The 15,808-nt window shown below is 44.4% G+C and overlaps 1 protein-coding gene across 5 annotated transcripts in view; it reads right to left on the reverse strand.

The window, feature by feature from the left end:
* The window catches only part of shld2 (shieldin complex subunit 2), a 161,235-nt gene that overhangs the window by 67,434 nt on the left and 77,993 nt on the right, over window positions 1-15,808 (reverse strand). For all 5 annotated transcript variants that reach the window (XR_005458575.1, XM_038782716.1, XM_038782717.1 and 2 more), the window contains exons 3-6: window positions 9,136-9,243; window positions 7,272-7,466; window positions 4,121-4,255; window positions 2,179-2,385 (exon numbers count right to left, since the gene is read on the reverse strand). Coding sequence is in view for 4 of the 5 variants with exons in the window: in XM_038782716.1 (XP_038638644.1) it covers window positions 2,179-2,385; window positions 4,121-4,255; window positions 7,272-7,466; window positions 9,136-9,243 (645 nt within the window). In the remaining variant the exon portion in view is untranslated. The remainder of the gene's footprint in view (window positions 1-2,178; window positions 2,386-4,120; window positions 4,256-7,271; window positions 7,467-9,135; window positions 9,244-15,808) is intronic.

A 15,808-nucleotide genomic window follows, 5' to 3' on the forward strand; every position in this document is an offset into this window, starting at 1 on the left:
ACTAAAACATGAAAGTGTACAGGCTTGAACTAGATTCCCAATAGGATCGCCATTTTTGCCAATTGCAACATCTGACCAGCCCACAAACCCCCACACTGCACCAGGTTAAAATTCTTCTACCACACCCGTTTCTCTGTCTACACAAAGATTTCTGTTTCTAAAACTTATTCAAGTCACCGATTGACAACAGGAGGTTAAACTCTGTCATTCTGTACGAAAGCTCCAATATGCCATCTAGTGTCAGTTACATTAGTTTCAATGAAGGGTTGCCTTGTCAAATACTGCTTTGCCACCATGGACAGCATCACAGTCTGCCATCCCTGCCAGGGAAGGCAGGGGCATAGTGGTATTGCCGCTGGAATAGTAATCTGGTTTTGAATACTGCCAGGGCAGATAGTGGCATTTGAATTCGATTAATAAAATCTGGAATTAAAAGTCTAATGACGACCAAGAAGCCATTGACTATTGTCATAAAATTGTGGTTCGTGAATATCCTTTGGGGAAGGGAATCTGCCATCCGTACCTGGTCCAGCCTACATGTGACTCCAGACTCAGCAATATGGTTGACTCTTAAATGCCCTCAGGGTTGGGCAATAAATGCCCAGCCAGCGATGCCTATATCCCTTCAAATTAAGAAAAAAAACAAGCAGTTCCCAGCATCAGCAGGTAACAGATAACTTACCGTGGAAGGGAAGGTACAGCTCAGTCTGACTGCGTTCACAGCTGACTGCATTTTCCACTGAAGATCATTGAATACTGATGAAGAGCAAGTCATCTTGGTTAGATGGTAGTATGATGTTGCCAAGATCAGCCAATTCAGCACAGACAAGAATTGAGCCAGTGACCCTCTGCTGTGAATACTTTAAAAGTATTTTATAGTTGTTGCTTTTGTTAGTGATATCTGTTCCCCAAACCTTGTCTTGTCTTTACACAGTTGCAAGTTGCTTCCATGCCCCAGTGAATCACACAGCCAGACTTTTCAACGTCCCAAGTCCACTATTGTAGTTGATCAGCCACAGCAAGAAGTCTTACAACACCACGTTAAAGTCCAACAGGTTTATTTGGAATCACTAGCTTCATCGATTCACCTGATGAAGGAGCTACGCTCCAAAAGCAAGTGATTCCAAATAAGTTGGTTGGACTTCAACCTGGTATTGTAAGACATCTTACTGTGCCCACCCCAGTCCAACACATCTTCACATCTTGATTAGCCATGATCTAGTTGAGTGTTGGAGCAGGCTCAACAGGCTGAATGGTCTATTCCTCTTCCTATCTTCTTAACACATGACTACAAGGAGTGGAAGGCAAACTAGATGGACCTTAATCCATGTCCTCCTTTAGAAATTCATATGTTGTTAATCTGGTCCCACGAAATGATTGAAGAGTGACAAAGTTCACTCTTGCTGCAAGTGCCCCATTCCTTTGTTCCTCCCAGTGGCATAACCAGTAACACCATTGCCCAGTTGCCCGGTTGGCTGATTTCAGTTGGGGCACTACATAAACATTAAAATTGGACTTAGGCATTAGTCTTAGCTTGGCCAGTACCATTCTCACCTGAGTCAGAAGATTGTTAGTTCAAGGTCCAAGCACAAATTCTCGACAGGGTGAATAGCACAATCGGAGGTTCCATAGTTCAGATGAAATGTCAACCCCAAGGCCTCATTTGCCCTCTCCTACTGAGAGAAACGATTCAAGAGGAGTTCTCCCATGATCATTATTTATCCCTCAACCAATATTCCTAAAGCAGATTATCTGGTCATTGGTATATTGCTGTTTCTGCAATTGTTATGTACACAAATTGGCTGCAACATTTCCTGCACTACAAAAGTATTTAATTGATTGTAAAGCATTTTGGGACATTGTGGGTGGTTGGGGAAAGCATTGTATGCATTAAAGTTCTTTCTTCTTAGAACCCCGGATGAAAGTTGAGAATTTCACTGAATTTAATTGTATGCATTGACACAAAAACTAGCCCCTTGGGGCCGTTGCCTGAGGGCAGGACCTCCAGGCAAGGAGAGGAGAACATTGATAATTCTCCCTTTTAAAAAATGCTTATTTTTCTCACAAATGTCATCAGAGAAATAAATTGTAAAATACTCCAGAATTCAAACTCACCCTGAAGCAAAACACGTGACCTTTGGTTCTGATACTGTTGCCATCAAATAGAAATGTACGCACCTGAATACTTGGTGTGAAGCAGGGTGTAAAGGTCCATAACTTTAATAGCGGCTGTCTTGCTGGGATGGTACTTAGTCCTGAATGCAATGGCTCTTTCATCATCATCAAATAAGCACTCACAGGACGACCAAGGTGTGGTATGTAGTTCCAAGTCTCCGGTCATGGGATTTTGGAAAACCAGCAGATTTCTGAAGTCCCAAACATGATCTGAAAGATTCACAGATAATTGGCTAAAGTTACAAACAATCCACACAATGATAAGAAGAATAAGGGTCATCAGGCTAACTGGATGGAAATAGTAGAAATGTAGTACCATCAACACAGTACTGGAAATTACAGGTACAATAGAACATAGAACAGTACAGCACAGAACAGGCCCTTCGGCCCTCGATGTTGTGCCGAGCAATGATCACCCTACTCAAACCCATGTATCCACCCTATACCCGTAACCCAACAACCCCCCTTTAACCTTACTTTTAGGACACTACGGGCAATTTAGCATGGCCAATCCACCTAACCCGCACATCTTTGGACTGTGGGAGGAAACCGGAGCACCCGGAGGAATCCCACGCACACACGGGGAGGACGTGCAGACTCCGCACAGACAGTGACCCAGCCGGGAACCGAACCTGGGACCCTGGAGCTGTGAAGCATTTATGCTAACCACCATGCTACCGTGCTGCCCCTTATTGTTTAAAAAAAAAAAAAATTTAGAGTACCCAATTCATTTTTTCCAATTAAGGGGCAATTTAGCCTGGCCAATCCACCTACCCTGCACATCTTTGGGTTGTGGGGGCGAAACCCACGCAAACACGGGGAGAATGTGCAAACTCCACACGGGCAGTGACCCAGAGCCGGGATCGAACCTGGGACCTCGGCACCGTGAGGCAGCAGGGCTAAATCACTGCGCCACCGTGTTGCCCCTGCCCAATGAATGGCCAGTCTGTGAGGAATTAACTGAGCTGGGCCAGGCTTAGTATTTAGTTACCCTGTGCTCAGTCACAGAGCAAGACCCCATCGGCTATAGCTGTGGTATAGTGCAAACAATGACCCACATTGCTGAGATGTGTTCGCTGACTTAAATTTGAAGGTGGGCTGAAAGAACTCTATCTAGCTATTGACTGATGGAATGGTCATCCAGCCTACATGGGAGAAGCCAATGATCTTCTTGGCAAACCAAATTCAACAAGTCTGCATTTGAAGAATCCTAGTATCACAGAATCAAAAATTGGCAAGATTAATGAACTCTACTTACGGAATGGAAAACTCAGCCATAGATCCTGCTGGCCAAATGTCACTGGTCCCTGCATTTACAATGTATTAGGACAAGATCGAGAATGGTTGTGAGTTCACCACTCACCTCTTAGTTAAATAGCCTGAGAACTCTCAGAACCTTGATTTACTAAACAAGAAACACCAGTCTGTGTTTCTCATCGAGTCTGCACTGACCCACTTAAGCCCTCACTTCCACCCTATTCCCCTAACCCCATAACCCCTCCTAATCTTTTTGGATACTAAGGGCAATTTAGCACGGCCAATCCACCTAACCTGCACGTCTTTGGACTGTGGGAGGAAACCAGAGCACCCGGAGGAAACCCACGCACACACAGGGAGAACGTGCAGACTCCGCACAGACAGTGACCCAGCGGGGAATCGAACCTGGAACCCTGGCGCTGTGAAGCCACAGTGCTAACCACTATGCTACCGTGCTGCCCATGGTACTCCAAGGACACTCCTTACACCATTCCTAATTGTCCCAGGCTACTCCTTAAACACGTTGTTTATCATTCTCCCTTAGTCACTCCTTACACATACCTTTATTATTCTCCCTTGATCACTTCTTACATACACTCATCCAAATTCTCTCTCGGTGACTCTTTACACACAAGGTACATCATTTTCCATCAGTCACTCCTTGCATTAGATGTTACGTTTCACTCACCCAATTTTTTTTGAATCTGAGAGTGCCAGGCCATCCCATTTCCCCAAAGTGTTAACGTGCCTGGTTGGCCTTTGATCTGCTCCACGCTCAGCACTACCTTCTGTTGCTCCTTCCCACGATATGTGTAGGTGTTCTCTGTATGTAAGGTAATGTTACATTATACAGTGCACCATCAGCAGCAGTAACTTCAAATTACTTTGCAGGGCAGAATCACAAAATATGGGAATGTTTGAATCTGCTTGTTAATGTAGCACTTTTTGTGACCTCAGAATGTCCCAAAATGCTTTACAGCTATTGAGGTACTTTTTGAAGTAAATAACATAGAACATTACAGCGCAGTACGGGCCCTTCGGCCCTCGATGTTGCACCGACCTGTGAAACCATCTGAAGCCTATCTGACCTACACTATTCCATTTTCATCCATATGTCTATCCAGTGACCACTTAAATGCCCTTAAATTTGGCGAGTCTACTACTGTTGCAGGCAGGGCGTTCCACACCCCTACTACTCTGTGAGTAAAGAAACTGCCTCTGAAATCTGTCCTATATCTACCACCCCTCAATTTAAAGCTATGTCCCCTCGTGTTGGTCATCACCATCCGAGGAAAAAGACTCTCACTGTCCACCCTATCTAACCCTCTATCTTATATGTCTCTATTAAGTCACCTCTCAGCCTTCTACTCTCTAACGAAAACAACCTCAAGTCCCTGAGCCTTTCCTCGTAAGACCTTCCCTCCATACCAGGCAACATCCTAGTAAATCTCCTCTGAACCCTTTCCAAAGCTTCCACATCCTTCCTATAATGTTATAACAGTTGTAATGTAAGAAACCAAAACAACGTGGTACCACTAACAGCAATATGGGGCTGGATTCTCCAGTCTCCCAGCCGCGAGATTCTTGGCGACACGTCGATTGCTGGTGGCGGGATTCTAAACTCCCGCTGCTCGTCAATGGGGTTTCCCACTGAGGCCACACCACACCGCCGGGAAACCTGTGCGTGGGTGTGCCCTGTTAGTGGGAAAATAGAATCCCAACGGCCGGAGATTTCTGACCATGATAACGACTAGTTAATCTGTATCAGTGATGTTGATTGAAAGTTGACTACGGAATCATGGAATGAAGCACAGAACGGTTACAACGCACAAGGAGGCCTTTCACTCATCTTGTCCACGCTGGCTCTCTGCAAGAGAGTCCCAATTCCTCCTCCCTTTCCCCATAGATCTGAAAATTCTGTCTCTTCAAGTGCTTATCCAATCCTCTTTTGAAAGTCATGATTGAATCTGCCTCCACCACATTTCAGGCAGTACATTCCAGGTCCTAAACACCATTGCGCAAAAATATTTTTGCTCATGCCGCCGTTGGTTCTTCTGCAATTCACTTTATGTCAGTGTCCTCCATTTCAGATGACCTCTTCTTGTTGTTTCTGCCAAAATGTATCGCTTCACATTTCTCTTCATTACATTTTATTTGCCATGTGTTCTCCCATTCCACCATCCTCTTTACGTCCTCTTGAAGTCTATCATCAGCTTCCTCACAGTTAATATTATTTTCAAGTTTAATGTCATCTACAAAGTTTGAAGTTGCTCCTGGTATGCTCAAATCTAGTTCATTAACTTCTCTGAAGAAAAGTAGGGGTACTGGTATCGACCCATGGGGAACCACCTTCAGTCTGAAAATCTTATTTTCACCACTATTCTGTTTCCTGTCACTCAGCCAACCTCATATCCATGCTGCCATTGTTCCTTTTTTCCATGGTTTTCAACCTTGCTGGCAAACTTATTACATGTTGCTTTATCAAACGCCTTTTGGAAGTCCTTATACGCCAAATCAACTGCATGATCCAAACTAATCCTCGCTGTTACCTCATCAAAAAGCTCAATCAAGTTAGTTGAACATAATTAGTCTGTAACAAATCCATATTGGCTTGTCTTAAGCAATCCAAAACGACTGGAAGAACTCCCTTGCCTCAGTTTAACATCTCATCTAAAATATAGATGAAGTAATGAAAGTCTCCTTTATTGGCCATAAGGGTCCTATTTGAAATGAGACTGAGCAGACACCTTGTCGCCTTTTGCCTACATCATAAATTTGATCCTTATTAGTGATATCATTCAGAATTAGTGAGTAAAATGGAACATGCCACAACAATGCAAGAGGTACTCTTCTAAAGTAGGTCTGAAGCTTAGGGCAGAGCTAAAGGAGCTTTACACCAGAGGTATAGGCATCCTGGGAGTGTTTGAAGTTGACACTGCAGCCGTAATAATATAGCCCACCCCAGATCTTGAATCAGTCCCATCTACTACTCAAATTATCATCTAGGCTTCTGCTGCCTCCAGACTTGATAACCGAGTTCAGCAAAACCTTGATTTCAAAATTCTGATCTTAAGTGCAAGTTCCTTTATCACCTCAGCCCTCTATTATTTTAACCCCTTCCAGCCCTACAACCCTCCAACAATTCTGTGTTCTTCCAATTATGGTCTGTCATGAATCTCCTATTACCTTCGTCCACTCATTGGGAAGCCATGTCTTCAGCTGCCGAGGCCCAAAGTGCAAGAATTCTCTGCCTAATCCTCTCCAAGTTCTCTGTTCGCCTTTTTAAGTCGCTGCTCAAAATCTACCTTTTTGACCAAACGTTTGGTCATGTGTTTTAGTATCTCCTTATGTGTCAGGGTCAAATTTTATCCGGTAAGACTTCTGTACAGCACTGTGGGATATTTTACTAAGTTAAAGAGGCTATATAAATTCAAGTTGCTATTGCTTATCAGGAGGAAGTTCAGCAATAATGTCCCTCACCATGGTGGACAAAAAAAAAATTACTTTTTTTCCCATACCGAATATTAGATGGCAGCTAACCCTCGATTGGCGAACGCATCCCTAATATGGAAATCAACAACAACTTGTATTTATTTTACATTTTTAACATAGCAAAATGCTGAGAGGTGCACTTGTGAAGAAAAAAACAATCATGTGATACCATCCATGGTTAAACAGCTCAATTTCTACACTCTCTGTCTTGTGCTCACACAATAACTGTTTTGGGTAAGGTTCTATCTAGGGTGGGAGTGGGTAGGTGCCTGTGGATTCTTGCTCTTTCAAGAACAGAAAGGGAACTAACATGGGGAAAAATATGGGAGAGATCAAAGGATACATACCTGAGAGCACAGTGATGAGGACAACTTTGAGTTGTGCATGTACCACCATGCCTGGTTGCAGTTTGTATATGTTCACATATTGCCTGGACTCTAGACACTGATGGTTTGTGGACTCCGCTGCCAAAAGATGGGAGTGCTGAGCTGAAATGTACATTATGAGCTCCTTCAGTGCCATTGCATTCACCGTTTGTGACCCTTTAGAAACAAAACATTCAGGAAAAGTTAGCCTTATTCATACAGATAAATATCCAACAGGCAAAATTTACATGTTAAAGATATGCAAATAAACTGACAGCAATCTTTAACCATTGGCACAAGGATTGACGGGAGATATTTAAACCAGGTTACAAGCATTAGGACTAAAACTGAAGGAACAGGGCTCCTGTTCAAAGGTCTAAGTATAGCATTGGCAAATAACAGACAGGGGGAGCTTCCAAATGACTTCAGCTTCATGTCACTCAATCTAATGCTTTTAATCTGGGTCACATCACTCAGAACACCTACAATCTGGGTCACTTCACTCAATCCAGTGCTTTTAACAGCAATATACAAGGACCTAACCCAAACAGTTTTTAATTTGATTAACAATCTTAATAAACAATTACACCTGGCCACCTGAATCCTAATTGAGATTTGCCCTTTGTCAACCCTAGTCTCAACATCCAAACGTGCCCTGCACCCCCTGTCTCCATACCCAGACTTATCCAATTTCAACACGCAGGCACATATTAAACCACAGATTTAATATCCAGACTTGCCCGGATCCCAGTCTCACCAGTCAAACTCACCTGAATTCTAACGTTGACCAACAGCTTGTGACACACACTCTCAATGCCAGCTTACAATGACAATCACACGAATTGATCCTTCATGTTGACTTAACTTTGTTTTACCTACTCTGACCCTCAAACATTGGGTGGAATTCCCCCCCCCCCCATGCGAGTCCCGCCACGCCGCACCGGCACCCGCACGCGATTCTCCCACCCCCCCCCCGGCGAGAATCACGGCTGGCCGCTCGGAGAATCACCGCTCGCTTTTTGCAAACGGCGAGCGGTGATTCTCCGACCCGGATGGGCCGAGCGGCCGCCCCAACACGATAGGTTCCCGCCGGCACCGTCCACACCTGGTCGCTGCCGGCGGGAACTGCACGGGAACGCTGGGAGGGGGGACGGCATGTGGGGGAGGGAGGGGGTTCCTGCACCGGGGGGGGCCTCCGATGGGGTCTGGCCTGCGATCGGGTCCCACCGATCAGTGGGCCGACCTCTCTAAAGGAGGACTTCCTTTCCTCCGCTGCCCCGCAAGATCCATCCGCGTCATTTACGTGGTGCCGCTTTTTACGCGACGCCAAGGCCCAGCGCGTGTAAAATACGCGACGTGGCTCCTAGCCCCCCAAATTCAACAGAACAACTTACGTAATTGGACTGACATCAAGGTTATAGGGGTGACTGCGAGGTTGCATTACCAGTACAGGTTTATACAAGAGCACAAGAAATAGGAACAGGTTGAGACTATATGGCTCCTTGTGCCTACTCCATCGTTCAGTACAATCATGGCAGGACTTGGGCCTCAATTCCATTTTCCTGCCTTCTCCTCATTTCCCTTGATTCTCTAAGATGCCAAAAATCTGTCTATCCCAGCTTTAAATGTATTCAACAACAGATATTCCCTCGACACCAGCATAATAGCCTGCTTCACACATTCAAGCTTTCCTATCTCAGTGGCAGGCTTATGGCAACAGGTTCTGCTGCAGTTTACGTTGGTATGGTATTGAACTTTCTCTGGAATTTTGCATCCAAACTCAAGCACATGGTTAACCAAAAGTGTTAATGACCTTTCTTTCTCATACTAAAAATAAAGTACCCACATTGCGCGGTCTGAATCTGTAACCAGGGTCCCAGTTTGATCATTTTACTCCTTGGGGTGGACTGCAACAACTCCTCTCCCTGCCACTGGTTACGGTGTACAGCAACATCTGAAAGGGCAGAAACACAAATAAATTACCCATTGATGCAAGGGAACCTTGATTCCACCTCCCCTGCCAAAATATTCAAGGGATTGTTTTTCACTTATGCTCATATTTCAAACCTGTGTCAGGATGCCGGACCATCTGGAACCCTAAATTAGAAATCATTAAATTCATCCCTTAATCGTTCAAGGGAATTTGTGTAAATTGATACTTTCAGAAGAGGTAGCTTCAGGGTGAAAAATCACTTTGTAAATTATAACACAAATTATCTCCACTTCACAACTTGGTTCAGAGGGTAGCACTCTCCCCTCATGTTAGAATATCGTCGGTTCACGTATCACTCCAGAGATTTAAACGTATAATTCAGTCTGGCACTGCAGTGTAATATTGAGCTGTGCAATAGGAGTTGCTGTCCTTCCGACAAGACATTACACACTGATCCGTGAATGTAATAAGATGCCAACTAAGTCCAAACAAACAAAAAGAGCAATCCTGGCACTCCAGCCAATATTTCTCCCTCAAGGTTATAGGGGTTCATTAATTCCAATTAATTCCAAAATTAATTCCAATTTTAAAAAGACCAATTAACTGGTTATTCAGCCCACTTGCTGTTTGCTGGATACTCCAGTGTGTCGATTAGTTGCCTCAAGGCACAACGGGGTTCCTACTTCAAATGTAATCCATCGGGTCTGTGGTGTGAAAAATTCAATATACATTTCGTTCCTGTTGTTTTAACATGTGAAGTTTCGAAACCACAAATTCAGGCCGGGATTCTCATCGGGATTCTCTTTTCCCGAAGGCAGCGCACCCCCGAACATGGGTTCCCCAGCGGTGGGGGGTGACTTCAATGGGAAATCACATTGACAAGGGGTGGAAGTAGATGGCGCACCGCCGAGAAACGTGTCTGGGGGACCGGATAATCCCGCCCTCAGTTTTCTCAACACCAATTCCAACCCTCTCTCTGATGGCTGAGGCTGGAAAACCTATTCACAACCTCGGTGTCATATCCTATCCTGAGATAAGCCTCCAGCCATATGTTCACGCCATCACCAAGAGCATCTACGTCCACTATTGTAACATCACCCATCCTCCACCGCTACCTCAGCTCATCTGTTGCTGAAACCCATTCCCCCCCTTGGACTTAACTAATACAATGCACTCCTGACCGACCTCCATTCCTCCACATTTCACGCACTTGTTCTCTTCTAAAGCTTAGCTGTGGTAACCAAACCTGCATGAAATTGCACTCGTCCATCTTCCCTGTGTTTGTTGCCCTATATCGCCCTCGATTTGGCAACACCTCAAATTTAATTTTCTCACCCTGGTTTCAAATCCTCCAAGGCATAGACACGTCCTCTCTGTAACTTCCTTCAACCCCCTCAGGTTTCTGCATTTCTCCAAATCTGGCCTCTCGTTTATCCGATTTTCATCGCTCTACCATCGTCAGCAGTGCTTTTAGCTGGCTGGGCCCTTAGCTCTGGTATTCCCTTCCTTCGTCTCTCTACCACCTTTGAGACGTAACGTTTTGATCAAGCTCTTGGTTATTTCCCCTAATATCTCATGTGGCTTGGTTGTCAAATTTTGTTTGATACTATTCCTTTGAAATACCTTAGGACATGTTACAATATTAAACATATATTTATAGAAAGGTATGTAAATCCAGATAGTTATTGTTATTGTTAATCAGGGTTCAAGGTAGCACGGCAGCATAGTGGTTAGCACAATTGCTTCACAGTTCCAGGGTCCCAGGTTCAATTCCTGGCTTGGGTCACAGTCTGTGTGGAGTCTGCATGTTCTCCCAGTGTGTGCGTAGGTTTCCTACGGGCGCTCCGGTGTCCTCCCAAGGTCCAAAGATGTGCAGATTTAGGTGGATTGGCCATGCTAAATTGCCGTTAATGTCCAAAATTTCCCTTTGTGTTGGGTGGAGTTACTGGTTATGGGGATAGGGTGGAGGTGTGGCCTTGGGTAGGCTGCTCTTTCCAAGAGCCAGTGCAAACCCAATAGGCTGAATGGCCTCCTTCTGCACTGTAAATTCTATGAACTATGAACTAAGGATTCAGTTCAATTTCATCAACCTGAACAGAAAATGACAGTACTTACAAATCGATATGGAAAGGTTTCCTGTGTACAGTGTAAGAGCCCTTACAGTTTATTTCCTTTGTTCCCATTTATTTTTTTTATTATTTTGGTCCGTGGACTCATAAATCGGGATGTGCCTTTAAGCAGAGGACTCAAAGTTGAAACAGCCTGTTTGCCATGACACTGTGTACCCAGGTTCTGTTTTTGGAGAGAATTCAGACTCCTTGACACTAAGTGGATCTAAGAAACCAGGTTTGGAGGGAGTTGGTTCGATTGGTTAACCGGCATCCGATGGGTTGGCCAGGGACAGTGTTCTGCCTGACAGCGGTCAGTGATTGGTTCCTGCGTGATGCTTTCTGAGAGAAATCTCTGCAAAAGTGTTTAGGCCTTGGAAGCGAAAGGAACTCTCTCCCCTACTTACTGAAATGAAAGAACTGCTCTGTTGTTCTGAAAGCAGTGAGTGCCTAGAACACCCTTTGCTGTGAACCTGAAATGATACTGAGTCTGCAGAGGAGGTAGACAACCTTGCCAGAGAAAACAATAAGAAGTCTTACAACAGCAGGTTAAAGTCCAACAGGTTTGTTTCAACTCACTAACTTTCGGAGCGCAGCTACTTCATCAGGTGAATGAAGAGGTGGATTCTGCAACTACATATATAGACAAAATCAATGGTACAAGATGATACTTTGAATGCGAGTCTTCAAAGCTAATTAAGTCTTTAAAGGTCCAGACAGAGCGACTTGAGAGAGGGACAAACACAGGTTAAAGAGGTGTGAATTGTCTCAAGCCAGGACAGTTGGCAGCATTTTGCAAGCCCAGGCTAGATGGCGTGGTGAAAACCGACAGAAAATTGTACATTCATTTCTAATAAATTGGTTTACTCGTTGTGCACAGAGTAATCTTTCTGCTGTAGTTAATGTAGCTGTTTAACCTCTCCTTCCCCGCCTCAGGGCAGCACGTTGGCACAGTGGTCAGCACTGATGTGCCATAGCACCAGGACCTGATTTGTTTCTGAACTTGGGTCTCCCCATGTCTGCGTGGGTTTCATCTGGGAGCTCCGGAGGCTAAATTGCCCCTTAATGTCCAAAGGTTAGGCGGGGTTACGGTGATAGGGCGGGGGTGTGGGCCTAGGTAGGGTGCTCTTTCAGAGGATCGGTGCAAACCCAATGGGCCGAATGGCCTTCTTCTGCACTGTAGGAATTCTATGATTTTATATTCAGTAGAGGGCTGTAGTTTTCAAAAATTCATCAATGATTCAACTTGCTACCTCTATAGACCAAAACCAGGAGTTTCAAGCAAAGCAACTGGAATGATGCCTTCCTCACTGACTGCATGATAACCAGAAGGACAGGAGATCAGTCCGATGTTCTAATCAATTTTTGATCTTAACTTAACACCTATCCTCTGGAACCCAGGCAGCCTTATCTCACATTCCAGCACTCAACAGCAACTTTTGCACTGCGCTTAACAGATAAAACCACCCACACTGCTGGGAAGGGGCAGCAGAGCGCGAACTGATTATAAACACAGGCCTGTTGCTGCCTTTCTCTCCTGGATTGTGGTGAACCACTGTGTGCACCTGTATTAGGGGATGTAAGGGACCAGCACTACAGGTTTGCCGGTAGCCCCTGCCGGCTAGCTCCGCCCATAAGGAGCCGTATAAATATGCGTGTTCTCCTTCTGATCAGCCATTTCGCCAGCTGCAGTATGAGGCCACGCATCTGACTGTAATAAAGCCACAGTTGTACCAATCTGAGTCTTTCGTGCAATTGATTGGGCATCAATTTATTACAGTCAGATTTACTGAGAAATGGATATCAGAATCAAACCAGATCGCCTGCAGCTAGATCCGCACTCGCCAGACAGGGCTTTAATCACTGGCTAGCTTGTTTTGAGGCTTACATCAACGCTGCGACCTCCACGCCAACGGAAGGTCAGAAGATTCAGGTCTTATACTCCAGGTTGAGCTCCAAAGTGTTCCTGTTGATCCAGGACTCCCCGAGTTACGTGGAAGCGATGGCACTCCTAAAAGAGAACTACGCACAGAAAGCAAACACGCTCGGGTACAACCTCCATGTGCCAGCTTACCCCCCCCCCCCCCCCCCCGCGCATACCTCACCAAAATGATGCAGAAGAACTTGCAATTACGTAGCATTTTTCACAAACTCAGGACACTCAATCGCACGTTATAATTTTCAAAGTATATTTGTTACTGTTGTAATTTGAGGACACATGGCAGCTAATTTGCACACTGGAAAATTCCAGTATTTCTTTTGATATGCAGGTGGAATTCGAAAGGTTAAATTCTAAAAAGATTTCCTAATATAGATTTCTGCGAATCAGAGGAAATTGTGTCACTGGCTAACTAGAGATGTAACAATGGCCGGCAATTTTTAATGCAATGCACCATGACCTCTTTAGAGATGACATTCATTTCACATAATTTAAATAAAAACAAAACACAATAAGCCCAGAATAATTTTAACCTCTCAGCAGCTGATGCAAATCAGCTGACATTCGAGATGAAAAGAGCTGAGGAGCCACTGAATATATCCAGCTCTCAGAATGGCTCTGGTCTGATGTACATGGCCCAGGCCCTGTATTCTTCTCATTCAAAGCTCACACAGGGCTTCAAACTTCGAAAAAAGCCTAATCCACAGCCTACTTAGACAAACCCTAGCAATGTATGAATTTAAAATTCTCACCCTTGTTTTCAAATCCCTATACCGCCTCACAATTCCCTATCTTGGTAACCTCCTCCAACCCTACAACACTCCAAGCCTATACTCTCTCAATTCTGGCCTCTTGTGGGTCCTTAATTTCCTTCACCCCATGCCTTCATCTGTCCAGGGCCTCTGCTCTGGAATTCTCTCCCTAAACCTCTCCACCTGTCTGCTTTAAGAAGCTCCTTTAAATCTACCTCTGATGGCAGCATGGTGGCGCAGTGGGTTAGCACTGCGGCCTCACGGCGCTGAGGTCCCAGGTTCGATCCCGGCTCTGGGTCACTGTCCGTGTGGAGTTTGCACATTCTCCCCGTGTTTGCATGGGTTTCGCCCCCACAACCCAAAAACGTGCAAGCTAGGTGGATTGGCGACTCTAAATTGCCCCTTAATTGGAAAAATGATTGGGTACATTAAATTAAAAACAAAATCTACCTCTGACCAAAATGTTAGTCGCTTGCCATAACATCGTATGTGGTTCGATGTCAAGTTTGGTTGATTACATTCCTGTGACATTTTATGCAGGTTGTTGTTAATGATACCGAGTAGCCACATATCAGCCGCCCAGTCGAAGCACTTGCAAAGGAACTCCAAATACTGTTTGCAATTTGCTCTCTCTCTCTCTCTGATGAAGGGACTGAATCTTGCTGGAGTGCAGTTCTGGAGTGGGGAGAGCCATTATGGTACCTCACCCAGCAGATCTTTACACCTAAACATTGGCATCACAGCTCAGCCTGATCCAGTCCTCTTTCACCACTGCAGTGGGAACCACTGGATGGTGTTCCTAATCTAGAACACTCCCATTTCCTACATTACAACAGTGACTACATTTTAACAAAAATAAATCATCGGTTGTGAAATGCATTGAAAATCTTGAAAGGCGGTCTCTAAATTCAAGTCTTTCTACCTCTTTCTTTCATCTGCTGGATTGCCTGAAACCAACTAACTCAATACAGAGCAGTTCCCAATCTTTAGATCTTAGTGCTACAACACGCAATTATAGTCATTCTGATACAACCTCACTTAAGTAGCCTTCTCTGTTCAACCTTACATCTCCTCTCACAGCTGGACTGTCATCTCATAAGTACAGGGATTGTATTGAAGGGCGAGGGATTCGTGAATGTTATCCAGATGATTAAAACATCACGTCAGTGGTAAGAAATCAGAGTGTTCTCAATAAATGTGAAACAGCCGAAGCTGGAAATTTGTCACAGCAGAAAATGGTGGAAATATTCATTCAGTCCGCATTGTGGAGAGGACAGAGGAGTTAATGTTTCGGGAGTCGATCCTTAATTGAAAAAGGGAAAATCCATAAAAATCGGAGTAAAGCAGAAGAAGAAAGGCTGGTGGAAAACGTAGACCAGAAAAAAAATAAGCTATGAAGTGTCTGACTTTAAAAAGGACCCAATTAAATTGGAAGAAGTGATATTAGCATAAGACAGCAGGGGGTGTAATGTGAGAAAGCAAAGAAATTAAAAACATTTATGAGCCATAGAAAAATTGTGAATAGTTCAAGCAGTGGGAAATGAGGCAGGTTGACGTAGAAGCCTTATCCCACCTACTGGGCTATTCACACATTCATTGTATCTTATGAATATCTTAAATTTATCTCATTATTATGACTTTGGCATTTAACCAACTCCTGTTTTCCACTCACTCTACAGGTTAATCTGCTTCTTCTGTATGTGCGTATGTGCCCCCCTTTTATACTTTATTAATGCCACTTATCTTGAAACATCTCCTAGCACAGATTAAATATTAATTTGCCTACT

The sequence above is a fragment of the Scyliorhinus canicula genome, chromosome 22 (assembly GCF_902713615.1).
Source record: "Scyliorhinus canicula chromosome 22, sScyCan1.1, whole genome shotgun sequence".
NCBI lineage: Eukaryota > Metazoa > Chordata > Chondrichthyes > Carcharhiniformes > Scyliorhinidae > Scyliorhinus > Scyliorhinus canicula.